General features: G+C 31.6%; 3 protein-coding genes across 3 annotated transcripts; 2 read left to right on the forward strand and 1 right to left on the reverse strand.

Annotated features, from left to right (window-relative positions):
• Positions 1 to 11,296: 11,296 nt before the first annotated feature.
• LOC106125188 (glutamine synthetase 2 cytoplasmic) lies at positions 11,297 to 13,843 on the reverse strand. The gene is made up of 7 exons (XM_013322290.1): positions 13,599 to 13,843; positions 13,087 to 13,248; positions 12,708 to 12,921; positions 12,469 to 12,541; positions 12,083 to 12,267; positions 11,753 to 11,892; positions 11,297 to 11,509 (listed from the first exon to the last, which is right to left on the reverse strand). The coding sequence occupies exons 1-7, from the start codon at positions 13,762 to 13,764 to the stop codon at positions 11,361 to 11,363; spliced, it is 1,089 nt and encodes a 362-aa protein (XP_013177744.1). The 5' UTR covers positions 13,765 to 13,843; the 3' UTR covers positions 11,297 to 11,360.
• A 371-nt stretch (positions 13,844 to 14,214) lies between these two features.
• Positions 14,215 to 15,904, forward strand: LOC106125028 (probable serine/threonine-protein kinase fhkE). The gene is made up of 2 exons (XM_013322116.1): positions 14,215 to 15,522; positions 15,662 to 15,904. Exons 1-2 carry the CDS (start codon positions 14,344 to 14,346, stop codon positions 15,902 to 15,904), a joined length of 1,422 nt encoding a protein of 473 aa, XP_013177570.1. The 5' UTR covers positions 14,215 to 14,343.
• A 331-nt stretch (positions 15,905 to 16,235) lies between these two features.
• On the forward strand, positions 16,236 to 17,830 carry LOC106125242 (uncharacterized). Its single transcript, XM_013322351.1, has 4 exons — positions 16,236 to 16,360; positions 16,721 to 16,822; positions 17,223 to 17,358; positions 17,589 to 17,830. The coding sequence occupies exons 1-4, from the start codon at positions 16,254 to 16,256 to the stop codon at positions 17,715 to 17,717; spliced, it is 474 nt and encodes a 157-aa protein (XP_013177805.1). The 5' UTR covers positions 16,236 to 16,253; the 3' UTR covers positions 17,718 to 17,830.
• Positions 17,831 to 19,391: the final 1,561 nt, after the last annotated feature.

Raw genomic sequence — 19,391 nt, forward strand, 5'->3', positions numbered from 1 at the left:
TTGAACACCTCGGTGTTCCCGCTGCTCCTTTTTTCCCCTTCTGTTTTAAAAAAAACAATATAAGTTACAAATAAGCAGTATTGCAATGATACATTATTTTCTTTTACCCAAATTGTGTTAAATATATTTAAAATTTATTCTATTTAAAAATATAGAGATAACAAAATGTCTCAAAACAAATGTGGCAGTCGTAACCCACTGACAAAAGAAGGTGCCTTTTGATAACATGATTGCTTCATTGTTTTTTAATGTATAAAATCAAACGTTTAATCTGGCGATGTGCCAATTTTGAAAATCGAAAAGGAACGCTCTTTTCTTCTAATAAAAGAAATCATCAAACAAATATTGATAGATTTTATTCGCACGATCAATCACAAGTTAATCTTAAAAAATTACTTGCGAAATAGTTTAATTTTTTATACTGTCGTTTTTAAAAAAAAAAGACTCGACTAATAATCTACGAACGAATATAGGAATATAATCACATCAATATATTTATTTCAATAACATTTGAATAAGAAACAAAATCTTTAATATATTTATATATATAATAATAGATAGCGACTCTATGCATTGCTGCAAAATAACGTAAATACTCAGGTAAATAAGCTTCAGACTGATAACATTTCTCTTTGTTCGACCAGTAAATATTGTTGTACTTTTACATAACAATGCAAAAGCTTATTTTCCAGAAAAACATTGTAGAACAAGCTTTTGTATTAGCTCTACAAAGCTCTAGCAAGCTTTCTACCGTAGTATTATTGTTACAGACTTAACATCAAATCCTCTTAGCTTATATAACACTTAGGAATGTACGGAACCAAATGCTTCACAAGGTATTAGATAGGATTAGTTCGGATGGTTACATTTTCTAATATTTCAGTGTCAAAGCTTGTTTCTTTTTCGATTCAATGTTAAAGTACTTATTTGTCTCATGAAAGATGAACGATAGAAACTTTTTAAGCACTGCAAAATTCAGTATAAATGTTTTCAAATATCCTTGCTGCTCTAAAATACGCGCGAGCCGCGGCGGTGATAGGGCACTGCGCACCGGCGATGACCTTGTACCGACAATATATTTGAAAAGATGAATACATATTTTATACGACAAGTCAAATGTTTATTACACAACATTTAACTACAAAAACATACCTACAGTTATTCCTTTGAATTTCTTTGCCTCTTAATTTGCACTTTTAATAGAAATGAGATTAAAAAAAACTTTGCTAAAATAATTACATTAACAAACAATTCGATTGTAAAATTCTATCTTGCAAAGTTAAAGGATAAGGGATTAATTTTAATTAATTTTTACGCCAATTATGTTCATTAGATGTTTAATTTCCTTAACCTTTTAGCAGATAAAGTAAACGGAAAGTAGATTGTAAGGATAAAGGTAAAGTAAAGCTCTGAATCATTTAGGTTTTGATTACTTATTGAATCTTGTAGAAAGTTTGGCAATATTTAATTTGCCAAACTTTCTACAAGATAGTAGAAGTGTGGGACTCCCTGTACCAATGTATTTTACGTTTTTCCGACTTTATTTATACATTGACATGACATTCTATCGGTGAAAAACAATGTGATGCAACCTTCTTATAGCTACAATGAATTTCAAAGATGTTTGTAGTCCATTCTACCTCCTAATTTAGGATAGGGCCAAGCGCCTCGGTGACAACGTATGATAACTAAAAAGCTTAGTTTAAATTTTATTCTAAATACTTTTAGCTCTGTTTTAAATTGTAAGTCAAAGCACGATAAATAATAAGACATTAACGGGAATCAAGTAAAAAGTGCTTACTCGAAAACCCTTTTAATTAACTTCAATCCAATTATCCCTGCTTTGTCTTTATGAAAAGGCTAGCGATTCCCTTCCATTCAAGGCGCCGTTCAATTCCGACAAAAGGTGGTAGCTTTGCAGAAACAGTATTATAATATATAAGAAAGTCATGATAATTAATTGTAATTAGTTTTTCTCGTACGTATATGAAGAAGATGTCTTACTAATAATATAAATGCGAATTTTTATATGGATGGATGTTTCTTTGAAGGTATCTCCGGAACGGCTTAACGGATCTTGATGAAATTTGGCATAGATGTATCGTGTAGTCTGGAAGAACACATAGGCTACTCATTAAATTTTTTAACTCCGCGCGGACGGATTGGCGGGTGACAGTTAGTTATTATATAATTATTTATGCTACTTCTAGATTGCTCAGACACAAACAAAAGAAAATGTTTTTCGAACTTATTCAAGAGTCAATCTGGAATTGGACAATTCAATGAACTGGAAATACGATACGAGCGGTTTGACATATTGCGCAATTGTTTATAAAGCTTTTTTAGAAATATAAATTGATATAAAAGAAGAATTTTTGTAGTCTGAGTAATGGTAACAATTTAATTCATCTTCAACGAACATCTGAATATGAAATAATCGAATTTAAATATCTTTTATCTTGTAACAGCTAATCATATAATAATAATAAAGAATAAACATTTATGTCCAAGTAAATTTGTACTTACTTACTTACCTTTAGTGTTTTAGATGAGAACTATACTAAAAATTTTATATACGTAAAAGGTTAGTAGACAATAAAATTTCGGCTCATTTGGACATATTCATGCGAATTTAGTCGCGGCATTTTTTATAAATATAAGTTATTTTCAACTAACAATGCCGATAGCTTTTGTTTTCGATATTTATTTTTCCTTTCTCCTTAAAAAATATATGGCCAGTGTGTTCAGTGACCCGAACTATAAGTACCGATCCCAACTAAATGTTGCACTCCATAAAATAAATTGCAAGACGATTGCTACGAGTGTTCATTTTTCTAATCTTAACTAAATAATAAAAGCAAAATATGTTGTGTAATGAAATTTTGATGGAACACTTATATTGTGATATAATATGTTGCCTCTATTTCAAAGAGAATAGGAGCTTTTTAAGCAAGTATTTCGAATAATCGAAATGACCAAATGTAAAAATTTATTACAGTAAATTGGTAATGATATCGTTGGGTGTTAAGATTAGAAATACATTAGTTTCTTATACTTACAAACGTATCAAATTACTTTACAAATAACAGAAAAGGTTATCCAGAAGCAATAAAAATGCCATTACAAAGGTTGTAAACGAATTCCGGAAGCTCAAATTGCCTTCAACCCTTTTCTACAAATTGCGTTAAAATTATGGGGCGTTATATTAAAAATCATTATCATTTCCTTAAACTGTAATTATTCATTTTATGATAATATTTAAGAAGTATTAAAAGAAAGATTATTGATTTTATAAAACTATCCATCTTCCTTTCCTTGTCTCGGTCCGGAGTGAGATCGCTCTACATAGGGTAAGCACGATAGGTTTAGCCCTTCAAATAATTTAAATAAAATTTTCAACGTTAAAACTTATCATTCATTTTTTATTCGTCTTACATGATCTATTCTTTTTATATTAAAAATCCATTTACCACAAGAAGCGTGATAATATGAGTTTATACAAAAAATCCGCTGCTCGTTTCTCCCCTTATTAAAAAAATTATCATCATTTTTTTTAACTTTTAGTACACTAATACAATTAGATAACTAGGAACAGAACGCCCAGAACAGTCATGATAAGCTATCGTATCATGTTGAAAGCTGACATAATAAATTGATAAAAGAATCCATAAGTACATTACCGTAGAGCATGCTTACATATGCTTTTATTTTGATATATCGTTCATCGACGAGAGTTAAATAATTCTATTTATGTGACCTAAAGCTAAAATTCTAACTGCATTAAAGTATTTTTCATCTATAATTATTCGACATGATATAAAAATTATATAAAAAACGGCTAAAAACTCACGTATATTCGTCCGGTGGCTCCCGATGGGCTCGAAACTAGTTGGTGCCGCCAACGGACGAATATACGTGAGTGTTTAGCCGTTTTTTTATATAAGTTTAATAATTATTCGAGTTATAAATATAAAACTTGGCAAATTATTTTAAAAGTTTGGCATAGATAGAGCGATAATAAGTGTTCAGTGAAAAATTCCTATGCGATAAAGTTACTTTGATCTTCGACAATCCAATTACAAAGTTAATGTAACTTTAGCCGAAGAAGCAAAGTTCGATGTTAATCAGTCTATCTTCAATTCAATAAAGGTTTAGTTTATTTAATTCTAGATTTAGCAATTCGTGTTTAAATAACCTTAAATACATTTACTTTTGTGGCTGCACATTTTTATAAGATTAATAAACCAAAAAAAAAAATCCAGGCGTTGATTAACTTTCATAAAAATAATAATCTTGATCAACGCCAAGATCTTAAAGTATGTTATTTTTAGGACATTTAGAAGTTATTAAGTTATTTTGAAAGTCAGTTACTTTGGATAATTCCTTGAAACTGAGGAAAATATTTTAAAAGTAAGGCTATGAAACGAAATAATTCAAAAGGTAATTAAAACTTACGACTTCGTGGAAAATATCGCGTATTTGCAAATATTCATACTTACTCCGCTGGCGCATCGACCCAAAGTGGGTCTTCGCCGACACAAGAGATCGAATGCAAATGATCAAATATTCATAATAAGTTTAATTTAAAAATAATCTTTAATCACATACCTTATTGTAGAAAACGGTTATACTGATATTTTCTAACTTCATCGTTAAAATAACAAAACATTTCGTCTCTATTGAATACGTAATATTCTCTTAACTTTGTATTATGTGACAGATTACACATATATGTTTATTTATTTAAACTTTGCACACAAAATATAATACAATGTTTGAAACAATACAAGAAAAAAGCTGTGAAGTACTGGTGAGCTTAATTCTAACAGAGTTTTATGTAATGTTTACTGTATGTAATGAAATCATACTAATAAATGCGAATGTTTGGATGGATGGATGTTTGTTCGAAGGTATTTCCAGAACCGCTTAACGGATCTCGATAAAATTTGGCATAAATATAGAACATAGTCTGGCAGAAGACATGGGCTACTTATAAAGTTTTTTTTAATTCCGCGTAGACGGAGTTGTGGACGACAGCTAGTCATCTATAAAACAATTACGGCAACTGTTCAAGTAATCAAGGCTAACTGACCCTTGAACTTCGTAAATTAGAGAAGAAAAGCGGGTCCTTGAATAACTATTTGTTAACTGATTTATTACTTTCAAAACTTTTTAGTAAACGTAATTTACTCTTTTTTATTCTTATTACATTTTATTTTGCTTAAATACTTTTTCTTCGTAAGAATTATTTTATATCTTATGTTAATTCAAGTCGGTCATACGTTACCTTAATCTTGGTAATATTACAAATGAGAATGTTTGGATGGATGAAATGGCATAGATGTAAAACATAGCCTGGAAGAACACATAGGTACTGATTAAGCTTTTTTTCAATTCCGCACAGTTACATTACTTTTTAAGTCCAAAAATAAAAATTAAAGTAAAAGCAAAAATAGACTTCAGTGTATATTTAATATTCATTTCATGTAATAAAAATTATTCAGACATTCTGCAAGAAGTTGGCATCGATTCAGTGATTAGTTCGGCTAAAATTAATTAACTAAGAACGTGATTTTTACTCTACCTTTATTCATACAGCTTTTCAGAGATTAACTTTCGAATTCGAGAAAGTTTACGTAGTAATTCTATTAACTTTGGCAGGTAAAATCGACTTGGGATTTCCTGTGAAGATTATTTCAATAAGAATAAAAGATAAAGTTTGTTAAATTTTCTTTAAAATAAATATAATTGTTGATTCATAAATTAGTTGTTTTTCTATACAAACAATTATTAAATTTACATGTAAGGGAAGTCCTTTGCTCCTTAAGTACAGGTCTTCCTAGTTAAGGAGCTAAGGCAACATTGAATTTTGAATTATTTATAAATAACAAAATTATGAAAATTAAGGTTGAAGCTTGGTTCGATATGTTATATGACCTGACATGTAAAAGATTTATGCATATTGCACATATCAGTCGGCTTTAGCTTTAATTTATCTCAAGCGTGAATGATATATTAGGGCGTGTTCTGGTCAAGTCATCTCAGTTATGCAATAGTATTACTGCCATAAAATTTATTACTATTATATTACTAGTATTATAAATGCGAATGTTTAAATGGATAGTTGGATGGTTTGTTTGTTAGTACCTCCAAAGCGGCTACATGAATTTCGCTGAAATTTGGAATTCCGCTGAAGTTCTTAACTTTTAACATATCTGAAAACTCTAAGTAAGTCATATTGTATCGAATAAAGTTAAAGATTATGGCAAAGCAAGTTTCTAAGTAAATACTTTACGGTTAGAGCACATAGTTATCGAAGAAGGTTAGAACGTAAGATCAGAAGCTGAAATTTATGTTAAAGTTTATTATTTCATTTTACTTACGACCCGCTTGCTTACATAAAACTTTCATTGCTTTATTCCTAAGAGCAAAGTAAAGTAAATTAGTATCTTTAATGTAATCATATTTTGTATTCATATGCATATTTTAGTTTAATTGTGAAAACAGTAATGAATATACAGTAACACGGGGTATTAAAAACAACTAGCAGTGACCCACGACTTTGTCCGCACGGAATTAAAATATCTAAATAATGCCTATGCCAACCGAGAACAGTGTAGCTTCTCAACAGTAATAGAATTAAACTTATATAAAAAGTAAGCGACGGGCCGCGTCCTCGAAATAATACTAGTCCCACTCACCCTGATGTAGGCCCCCGATGGACTCGAAACTAGTCGGTGCCGCCACCGGACAAATATACGTGAGTGTTTAGCCGTTTTTATATAAGTTTATTATAATGTCTCACGAAAGTTTGAATAATTTAATAGCAAAAGAATTCTTCAAATCGATTCAATTCAATAGTTCAATAGTTTCGTAGCCTACTCAATGGAAACAATCAAATCTTTCCTCTTTATAATATTATATTTAGTATAGATAAATGTAGCAATGGATTTTTTGCAGTTCCATAATCATTGCTTCATGTGAAGTTAAGATATAAATTACACTAATAAGACAAATATAAAGTGTTTCGTCATCATACGTATCATAAAGTCAACATCAACCTTATCATAAAGTACCTCATCATAGTAATCATTTTATTCGTTGGCGCCTGCGGTATCTTGATACTGAAATTAATGGTAACAGGAAATTTAAGCCGAGAACATGCACAACTCGTTAACCCACTTCCAGTTTTAGCATGGATTTTGTAAAGATGGTAACAAAATGATTTCGTGATAACCGACGAGAAAACCCTTATGGCGACAGATAGATCAATTTTGACGACGAATACATGGTGTTCCAATTCTACGAGGGACAGTAAGATGACGATTTCCGAGGTAAAGAACAACTGGCCAATACGATTGAAATATACTCTATCGTTGTTACATTATTGGTTTTCGATTAAATTCCGACAATTGTTTTTAAGGACACACTCTGTGTTCGAATTCTATACCAAATTTTTATTCCAGCCCCGGTTTAACAAATGAAATTGATTCGGCTTCGGGGATAATAATAAAATTCTTTTGTCTTTTCCTTTTTTGTAACTCTGTTGCGAAACGATAAGGATTCACAGATTGCTTCGTGCTTTCTATTCAATCTAGTCAATTTATTAAGCTTATGTTAATTTAACAACTTATTAACATTAAAATAAATTAATCACAATCATTGAAACGAATAAAATATTATTTGAATACAGACTACAAATTACTGCTTATTTTTAATATTTAATTCAATTATGAAGATCCAGCATTGATAATTCCATAACGTGAAAATTTAAAACTATGATGATCTTCCATTTTCTTAAGCAACAAAATAATTGCCTATTATCTACAGCCTTAACAAACAAACCTTGGGGTGGAAGATTCAATTCGAAAACTTGAAATTGGCACTCCAAAACTTCCTTTATCAATTTAAACACAACACAAAACAGATTAAGCTTATAAAGTCTGCGGTTTTTAAGTTACTTAACTTAATAAATAAAATTTTAAGTAATATTTGAAAGTGTAATTATTTGGAATAAAACAACTTTCAGCAAAGAAGAAATTCGTATAAGTACTGGCAGGTAACAGTGACGAGACATAATTTAAATGTAGAAAAAATGAATGAGTGTAATAGGACCCTTAGACGAAATGTAGATCCGTGTTCTGTACACAGAAATAGAAAAGTTAACATTTTATTTTCTTCTTTGAAATGAAATCGATTTTCAAAACTAAAGCCATTTTTATAATGTACAATTTCCAGCTAAATATTAATTGAATGTAACTGATCGGTTGAAGTTAAAAGCATAATTAGTAAGTACCTTAAGATCTACGAGTATTTACGAGGTTCCGTGTATCACATCGGCTGACGGCTGTGTTAACTTATAGCTCCCTTATTGGTATTACCTTTCGAAGTAAAGCAGACAGTAATAAATAAAGCTCGTGCTGTCGCATCGTAAATTGCAATCGGAGCTTAGTTAAAAGTGATAACCATTTTGATAATTATAAAATTGTATGAAATATTCTGCTAATTTAATATGATCTATATTCCAGACTATAAATTATCTTTGTTTCAAATTTCATTCATAACAGTGTAACCGTCTCTGAGTGCGGTAACAATCTTTCGTTTAACTTTTTCATTCAAACTTTTGCATTTATATAATAATATTAGTAAGATGTTTCTTCTTTAACAAAAAAGATAAAAGTACACGTAATACAAAAGTAATTGCAAGTTTTTAGTTTAATTTTTTACAACAAAAACCATTCAATTGGAAATCATACTTTTCTTTTTTATTTAACGTCTCGTAAATTATTAACAAATATTTACTTCCTTATCTCATGCTGATTTTAATAAAAAAATCAGAAGAATTGAGAACAACTTCCTTTTTGAAGTCAGTTAAAAAGAAATAAAAATCGGTCGGATTCTTAAATTCGTTTCCATCCGATATTCAATTACTCAGATGATTGGTCTGATTTGAGGATCAAAGCTAATCTTCATTTTCCTATTTTATATAAAAAAATAAAAGATTCGCACGATATTTAAGACAAGTGTAAAAATATGAACTAAATTTTTATTCGTTTGTTGGAACTAATCTATATTCGACCCTAAAGTAAAATGAGCGCTAGTCGTAAAGTTGCGTTAAACAAAGCGTATAAAACAAAATATTTTTAGACTACTTTTATCAGACAACTTATAATCGTAAGTCCTCGGGGCCAAAACGTGGAAAAAGAAGAAAAAGTAAACGATGATATATACTTGCTTTTTAGGAAATACCCAATACTGATAGGTGAAACAAAAAGGGTTGAACGATTCCCTGTCGTATTAATAAGAAATGGCTCACAACATATTTTTCAGCCACCAAACTGTTCAAGACACGGTACAATCTTCTATGCGTTATTTTTTTTTAGTATGTAAGATTTATTTTCCAAAAAAAAAAAACAAATTCATCGTTAATAAGTTGTTCTTTAGTGTAAAACTGTAACTCGAGCAAAGTTAAGAAATGGGCGTATTTTGACAGATTTTTTTTATTATTAACAGTGGTAGAGCCCGCTTTAACATCTTCGCACGAATCGGCTTGGCTCGCCTGGTGAAATACCACGACCACACAGATGACAGGCGTGAAGTGGAAGCAATTCCGCGTTTCGTCTGATGAGTGTGCGTCCCGGAGAACTAATTTAGTCCTCTTTCCCTTCCCATAATAAAAAAAAGGAAAGGATGGGAAGTGGAAGTGGACATTCCGGATGAGAGGATGCATGGAAAGGGAAGATATTTTCTTTCTGTGCATCCTCTCCTCCGTCGATTAAAGGTAGGCAACGCATATGCAATTGCGTATAACTATGGGCAGCAGTCACTTCGCTTTTTCTGCGATTTCAGGTGGCCGCTCGCTCGTTTGCCACCTTTTGATATAGAAAAAAAATATTAACCGGATTAATAAAAAATGTACAAAGCAATAAATGCATAATATGCAAAAAAGATTAGATCTCTAATCTTTTAAACCATAAAATTAATCTATCAAATATGCGTCTCAAAATAATTTGGTACGTATTTAAATAAACAATATTACTAGATTAAATACTGATTCATTATGTAATAAATCACCACGAGGCGTGCGTACACGATAACCGACGGAAATAGAAACCTTAATTAAAATTAATTGCTTGTTTAGTTACAGGTGCGATTTACGTTATTAACTCGAGAGCTTGGCCATTTGTACATTTTTAAGTACATTGTTAACATGTTAATGAAACAAGATAGAAGACACATGCCCTACTGTATTTTGTCTAATTTTTTAATTAATATGAGAGATAAATACTAGCTGTCGACCGTGACTCCGTCAGCGCGGAATACAAAGAACTTAATTAGTAGCCTATGTGTTTTCCAAGCTACATCTATGCCAAATATTAGAGATATCCATGCAGGCGTTCTAGAGATACCTTCTAACAAACATACATCCATCATTCCATCCATATATTTGTAAGACTAGTAAGATAGAAGATACTTAGATTATAAACTAATTACTAACGTTAATCCGTTTCAACAATCATATCTTCCAACATTAAGATTGAGATGTGACGTAACACGATACGATATATCATATTATGACGTCACGTCATATCATATAACGTCACGTCATAACGTTATAATACGATATCACCAACTAGACATCCAACTGGTCGAATCATTTCTTTGGGAATGTTGGATTGTTGGACGGTTCTAAACGCATGATTAATTCGTATAAATAGTAAAAGCAAACATCTTTTTTATCATTAGTTAAAATTAGACATCGTAAATTCGACACCTGGTGTAATATTAAAAAATGCAGTAGATTAATCGCGAGTCATCAAAAACTCCTGCCAAAAATGCTCTGTCACGCCCACGCTGTAGACATTTTCATTTCGCTATACTATGGATATTTTCTGAATGATTACATTTGTAATACGTTACAAAGAAAATCAGCAACTTAGTACTGAAACTGCAATAAATTAGATAAATCAATTATAAGTATGTTCCGAATTATCGCACTGACTGCTGCTCTGCTATTAATCGTATTTATCGAGTTCTTGGCCCTTCAGTAATAACGACGGACATTTGTTTCAATTTCTTAGTCGAGCCTATGTTGTTTGCAAAATTAATGTCAACAGACGTTGTTATCCGGCTTAAAGAAATATTAAAATCATTTTTTCTTACTTAAACTGTATCATTTAAATAACTTTAACTTTGAGTGTACTCAATAAAATAAGCATTGTAACCCATTTGAAATTACACTTAAAAAAAAAAACCTATACTGTACAGAGAACACTTTGATAACAAACGCGAAAGATCGCTTTTAATGTAATTTAATGACTTAATCATATGACAACAACAATTGGTGAAACCAAAACATATTATTCATCGAAAACACATGTCCTGAGCATTATAGTGATGACCCTGTAGGGATCGGCGTTGGCGGCCGGCCGGCGATCCTCCAGGTACCCTCGCTTGTCTTCAGACACTTGGCGAGGAATGCGTACTGAACAACTTCGGTTGGCCACACCTGCAACCCAGTAAATACTAGAAATGAAATGACTAAATGAAGAACAGGAATAAAAACTATTTCATTACGTAAACAAACTTCATCATACACAAAGTGAAGAAAATATGTCTTTTTTAGTATTTAAATTGTTTTAAAGTCTTTTTCACTTCCGAAAAAAATTTCATTAGCATCCTATTTCATCATTATTCATACTCAAAGACCATCAATCTGCCACTTCCACATACAATGCATGTCATAAATCACCTGCGGTGAAGTCGCGTAGATGTGGCATTCCGTTCTTCCCCGTCAGCCGTAGCGCATTATCGGCGCCGTTGTGAGCATCGTACTCATTTATATGAACCCCGTGGCGTCGAGACAATTTGTCAATCGCGCGCTCGATCACGCTGCAAGAGATAATCAACGCTATTTGTTAGTGTATTTTTACCAGCTTTCAATTAAAGCTCCCTAGGTAATGGCATCTATAAATAAGCACACTTTATTTATCGTTAGTACACGTGTTTGTAGAAGCTACAATATTAGTTGCACCGTTTTAATTACATAGCCACCAGAATATTTAGTAAATAATCAACCTACAGAATACCGTCATCTTCTCTCATATCTTTAGTAGAGAAGTATACAAAGGTTCCATTCCCTGGCCACTCAGGTACGGGCTGAGCGTCGAATGTAGCCACCGTGCCGTACTCTTCTGCGAGACGGGATAAGATATACCGCGCCATCCATAAATCGTCTGCGGCGCGGATACCTGGGCTCGGACCAACCTGGACAACAAGGTTTTAGGAGATAGAGTCAAACGACCAAAGAGAGTTTTTTTTAAAGAATCCTAAGTAAAATGGTTTTAAATAAACCACCATAGAAAGATCGGATCAGGCAATTATCCGAGACAGGGTGCAAGTCAGTCATAAATTTGGTATGTAAAAGTATAAAATTGTTTATCCATCTAACAAGTGTAATATAATGACCTGGAAATTCCATTGTGAAGGAGTTGTTCCGGAATTCATTCCATTTAATTTTATACCCGCGAAGAGACAACATCTGCAAAATTTAATTTAATTCAAGTTACCTTGTGTATACTAGTTTCTTAGTTGTTGAATTCAATATAGTAGTTCGCCACAATTCCATTCGTCCAATAATTTAATGAACCAAAAAGTACGTCAAATTTGAACTACAACACAATTACAACACATTCGTTATATCAAACCTAAAGAAAGCTTCCATAAGATCTCTGGCTACTATTTTATTAGCTCCAATAGCGCAGTAATAAGGTCCAGGGGGCGCAGGGAAGCCACCCGGTGGCCAGCCGAGTGGCCTACCATCAGTAGTCGTCAGGAAAAACTCTTGGTTAAATCCAAACATAGGCTCTTCCACCTCACCCTTCTCGCAAATCAAAACGCAGTTCTTTCGATGATTTGTACCTTAGAAAAAACTATTGGTGGGAATAAAGTATAAAACATCATTTTTATGTTTCAAATAACAAAAATAGATATCGTTTTTCATTTTCAGAAAAATTTAACTTATAATTTTTAAGAACTTGAAGTTGAAATATTTATCTTTGTAAAAAAACTTGTTTGTGTACTTACTTGTGGGTTCATAGTTATGTTGATAAGTATCCGCCAATACTATAATATTGTTACCACGTCTGAAGGGATCATGATAAATCACTTCGGGGAAAATAAACGTATCGGAGTTATCAAAATTAGCTTGAGCCGTATTGCTACCGTCAAAATACCAAACAGGCAAATCTGGAAAAAATGGGATATTTAAAAATGTATAAAAGTATCAAACTAAGTCATAGTTTCAAGGAAGGAAGGAGTTATTTCAAGGAATATAAATTAAAACTTTCTCTGTTAATTTAATATAAACTTAGGGGCAAAAGATCAAGACAAGACAATTGTACGTTTGTAAAAGTTGCAAAAGTCTTAATAGGCAAATTTGCCCTGTTAGTTCAAAAGACAGCGCAATTAAAAATGTATCGTGAGTTTCTGACCTTAAAATTCCTGTTTAAAACATATTGTTCTGTTTTGTCAAATATAATGACAAAGATGTGGTTTATATATAGATTTTGGAACCAACGGTTATAATTACTACTTACCTTTAGATGTTTTAGGAATGAAATCAAATGTTCTATCTTTGGAGCGCATGTTTATTCCGCTTCCGTCCACCCAAACATAAGTAGACAGAATGGAATCGCATGGGATTTCCAGATCTTCGTATTTCCGCATAGCGGCTTTGTTTAAAGCTACGGGTACGGAATTCATTGCTATGATTTTTTGAAAAAAAATCAAGTAATTTCATAAGAATCCGTTGATATTAATTGTTAATTTAACAGTTTTGCAATTTGACTAACAAATTTAAATAAGCCAACTTAAATACAGTTCTAATTTTTTTCACTCAAATCATTTTTGATATGATGTAATAAAAATGTCATACTTAAAACATAAAATATATATAAACTTCTTCAACAATATTCATTAATCTTGAAATATAAAAATCTTCACAATTATTTTTTTGTTTAAATTATTTTTATAATATGTTTAAAGGAAAAAGTTTTACCGGAGCACTGTATAAATGTATTTTTTTGTAAATTCGACACAAAAATGTTCGTAGTAAAATAACTTTATGGTCTTATCAATATCAAATCCAAACAGAGCGTGACGTAAAATATCTGCCAATGTCATGTCGTTGTGTCGATGTCATAAATCGTTTTAAATAAAATCCAAAAGTTTTTCTACGTATATTATTTTTCCATGTGATTCACAATATTTATTTATCATTCAGTGATGTGGAAATTTTAAAGCATATTCAGTTTGATAAATTCATAAGATTTTTAATTTAAAATGTTTTACATTCTTCAAACAATATATTTAGCTCCTCTGATTTATTCATTGGATGCAAATAGAAATTTTTACATAGATTCTTTAAGGAAATATGAATACGAAGATATTTCCCAAAATAAAGATACAATTTATTCTAGCACTGTTCCACCTTTAACCGCTGTATCAGTTGACAAAGTAAGTAGAAGACACTATGAAATAGTAAACGTTTTGTGGAGAAAAACAAAAATCTTCTTAGATGTTGATGCGTTAACTACAAGCCAAGTAATTCCAGCGAGTGATCCAAGTTTAACTTCAATACTGTATACATCAAATCAATGTATAAACCAGAGTTCTGGCACTACTCCTAGTGGTATTGAATTTTATTATTTAGACAAAATAGAAGAACTAAGAAAACAAAAAGATATATCCAATCAACTGACTGATCAAGGAAAAGACCTTAAAGTTGAAAACAAACAGCAAAATAACGCCGGAGATAAATTAAAATCTCGAATTATAAGACGACCAATATTTGCTTTACATTTGAATAATAAAAACATTAAAGAAGATAATGTAGACTCTGCAAATTTTTATTTGAATTTAAACAAGAATTACAAAAACCTCGATTCTAACGAAACCAATCAATTACGGAGTCTTATGAATAATTCAGCAATGCTATCAAATAAAAGGATAGCAAGAAATAATAATAATGATTCTCAATGGTTCAGTATATTTTTTAATGATCCCCTTAATAAACTGATACGAACAAGCACAAATACAACAGTATTGACAACAGAATCAACGACAATATATGACAGGATAAAGTTTTTTGAAATGTATGATAAAAATACCGAACCTTCGACAAAAATTGTTGAAGATTTTTTACCAAATGTAATAGCAGTAAGTTCTAATAATAATTGCGAAAATAAGACTCAAATTGTAAATAATGATTTAGAAAGTCAAAATATGTACGTACTAAATAGTATTCACAATCCTGCACCTTTTTTAAAAGAACCCGGTATCTTATTGAAGAAAATACAAACGATTTTAAATGGTACATATAAAACAAAAACCAATGAAAAATTATCTCTAAATGTAAATGAACAGAATGAAATAAGCACCAGTTCTGCCGTATGCAAAAGAACGCCAAATGTTTGGTCTAAATTTCCCTACATAGCAGCTTATATTTATGAACCTTTGTCTGTAAGTATGTTCACTTTACTAAAGCTTGATGAAACGCAAAACATAATAACAGTGAGACCAAGAACCAATAGAATAAGTAAAGAAAATTTTTTGTGATAGATGATCGAAGGAAACTTTTAAATTAGTACTTACATTGCAGATTTACTGCGACGCCGCAGCTATAAACAGCTACTGGTTAATAGCCGCAGGCTCGTGCCTGGCGCGACATCACAAAAGGAACATGGTGACCGAGAGGTCCGCTTACATTTCCTACTGCAGCGACAAATGGTGGGAAACAGAATCTGTCGCCTACGTCCGACGCAGTTTGATACATCCGTCGTACAGTTACCGTGATAGAACACGCCGACATCATTATAATATAGGTACAATAACGTCCTTTTAACTGTGATAATAACTCTTAAACAAACTGATACTTCTTTCTGTAACTCTATACTATGTCCATGGGTGTGATCACCTCAGTATTACCGCCGATCGTTTGACCTCTTCTCTTATAAAAATACATGTATTAGATATTGAGAGAGATATTGTGCGAGGGAAGGAAAACATCGTGATGCAACCTACACATATCTGGGAAGTCAATCAACCCACTCTTGACCAGCGAGGTTGAATTTGGCCTAGTCACTTAGCGTAGGCTCCAAGTCTCTCAGTGGGGACATATAGTGAGCTGATGGATGAACTGTGCGTGCGAAATAAAGGTTTTAATTGCAGGTGCAGTGCAAGTTATAACTTCTATGATAAACAATTGCGTCGGATGGTCGCCCATTTCTCTTGTGTCGCATAAATTCGTTATCAACGAAAAAGGTTTCCCTGCTACCGCTATTGGATGGGGTCTTGATAGGTGATTGCAATAATATGATAAACAAGCTGTCAACAGCGACTCCGTCCGCACATATTAAAAAAAAATAGTAGTAGTTCTTCCAGACTATGTTCTATATGTATGCTAAATTTCAGCATGATTTGTTCAGCCGTTTTGGAGATACCTTTAAACAGTCATCCATCCATCCATCTAAACATTCGCATTTATAATATTGGTAAGATTAAAAAAAAGACATGGTCTGTTGAGAGGTTTTACAGATTTCCATTTAGATTCAGAGATACTCAATATCTGGAACACGATCGTGATTATGAAAAAACATATGCACGAATTAACAAGCTTTTTAAAGACATGTTTGATGTATATGTCTTTTATTTATTTCAGATACAATACAAGATACCTTTCCTATCATCTACCGAAGCGCCCTCTTGTGGCTTACGAGGGCTTAATATTTCCTAAATCTTGTCCTAAACAAGGAGAACACAAGTTAGTAGTTTAAGAATTAACGTGTAATAGTGGTGTTATTCTGAAATGTTTGTAGAAATCGTGGTAAAGTTTAACAAACGCAAAATAATTTATTACAAAGCGAAACTGTGTAAAGCAACCTTTGGTTGAAGTTGAATAGTGAACAATACTAACTCAGAGGGTTTAATCAAATACATAATGAGAACAATGTTGTTTATTTTAGTCACATGCATGCTTAAATTGTACTTTATTTTACGATATTCTGTTTTGATAAACATAACTATTAAGTATAAAATTTTATCAACGTTTATTACTAATTATCACGCCAAAGTTACCATGCAAAAATTATTTGGGTCTTACCTTTTATTTTTTAGTTACAACAACTATTTTGTTTTCATGTTAGTATTTAAAATTGTTTCAGTAATGAGGAATATGAGAGAGAATTAAATGTTAAAAACATGTATTGCTTATCACTTCCATATATGGGAGATAAGAAAGATACGGCTCACGGTAGCCTATTACTAGTTCAAGGAAAGTTAATGGCATTATCTTTACAGGTAAGAATTTCTTCTCAGATATGTGGAGGTTACATCACGATAAATGTACATATGTAGATCGAAAAATAAAAAAACACATTGGTAATGGCGGGATCGAACCCAGGACTTGCAAATTACAAATCAAATACTTAACCACTGATCCATAAACGCTTGGTAGAGTAATCCTTTGAGTTCTTAAATTAGAATTTCTTTCTGTATTTTTACGCGATGTTATTATATTTATTTTACAGAAGGGAAAAAGTAATCGTAACGAATCAACAGCTCAATACACAGGAGTATGGAGGCTTGTTCCTTGGGTATTAGAAGTTACAAGAAATTCAACTAATGATACATTAACTACAAAAATGATTGCTATATAATATTCTGAAAAGTAACCGACTTGTGAAAATCTTTTGTGTATCGTGAAAATTGTAAGCTTGTTCGATTTTTATTTATTTTGTACGTTTTTTGACATTTTTATTGTTTTGCGAATTACAATATCAGATTTAAATGCTGTATTTTTTATTGCAAAGGAAAAGTCTAAGGAAAAGTAGTAGGAATAATGTTTTATCAGAAATTAAGTCAGAGTTTTATTTATTGAAAGCGCAATTCCGCGCGGACAAAGTCGCAGTCAAAAGCTACTAATAAAATATAAACATCTAAAAATAAAATAGTATCTTAATGTTACTTAACAAAAGTGACATTTCATTATATTGGACGTGACCCAAATCGAAATGTCATCGATCATTTATTTTCTGTTGTTTCGAGTCTTGTAAGGACTTATCAACTGAAATTGGGCCTCTGTTGTCTGTACTTAGTTGTATATTATCTAAGAAAACATAATATTTATAATAAAATCAGTAATTTATCTCTTGTTTTTACAATAATTTTACTCAAAACACATAAAGTCAATTTATCAAAGTTATCTCTACTTCCCAAATAATATAATTCGAATAAAACCAAAAGGAACTACAGTCGAACATGGATAAGCAAGAGTCCAAGAGACCGTGATATTATTCTAGCTTATAAAGGTTTCACTCTAACCCAAGATTCTTGCTTATGAAGGTTGACCGTCAGGACCAGACCATGACTAGCTTATAGAGGTTTCTCGCTTTTCTAGGTTTGACTATATTCAGTATCCAAAACTGTGTAACATTTACACTTTATTCTATAGCTGGATAGGAGAGCGACTACGAGTAAATAAAGCGGTTCTGATTTCCTCGTTCCTTACATAAACTGATGTTGTTTTCGGTCGTTACATTGTTGGTAAGACGTCATGATGGCTGAGGAAATTTTGAGGTTAGCAAAATGCCCTTTATACCGGTACTTTACGGAAAATTTATGCTGCAAAGATGACTGGCTGTAAACATGCAAATCGTAACATATGTTACTTGAGAAAAAATAAGCCGTTATCAACGTCCCTTTTCTTTTCGCTTATTCTATGTGTATTTTCATATGACGAACGATTAACGAGAATTGTTTTTTTTTCTACATCAATCACGTAGAAACTACTTATCTATCATAAGACTATGAGCAATCGACGCGATGTTTACTTTGGACCTTCCTTTATCTAAACGATTGCAAATAGAAAAAAAGAATAAAAACAAAATAGTTAATTCTTGAAATGTTATGATGAATTAATTATGAATTTTATTATTTAATAGTAGAAATTCGGATTATACAAAAGTACCTACTAATTTTCGTGTAAGTACATACTGTATTGTAGTAACTATACCACCAACATGACGTGACTTGCAAACATGAATACTGCAAAGAACGCGAGACATGTTCTACTTAGTGATCTAATGCATTGATGTGTCTCTTACAACATCTTTATCTTTATAGGACCGCATCACGTCATAATGAGACAACGTGATAAAAGCTTTATGTAGCAACTTTATATTAACGTCACTTCAAGGTCGATTATATTTTTTTATTTATTATTTATTTATAAACACTTTATTGCTAATATAAAATGTCAGGTCATATAATCAATGTGTTGTACGTAAAATATATATCACATATCACAATATATCACAATTAGTAAAGTAGCC

This window comes from Papilio xuthus, unplaced genomic scaffold (assembly GCF_000836235.2).
Source record: "Papilio xuthus unplaced genomic scaffold, Pxut_1.1 DF825928.1, whole genome shotgun sequence".
NCBI lineage: Eukaryota > Metazoa > Arthropoda > Insecta > Lepidoptera > Papilionidae > Papilio > Papilio xuthus.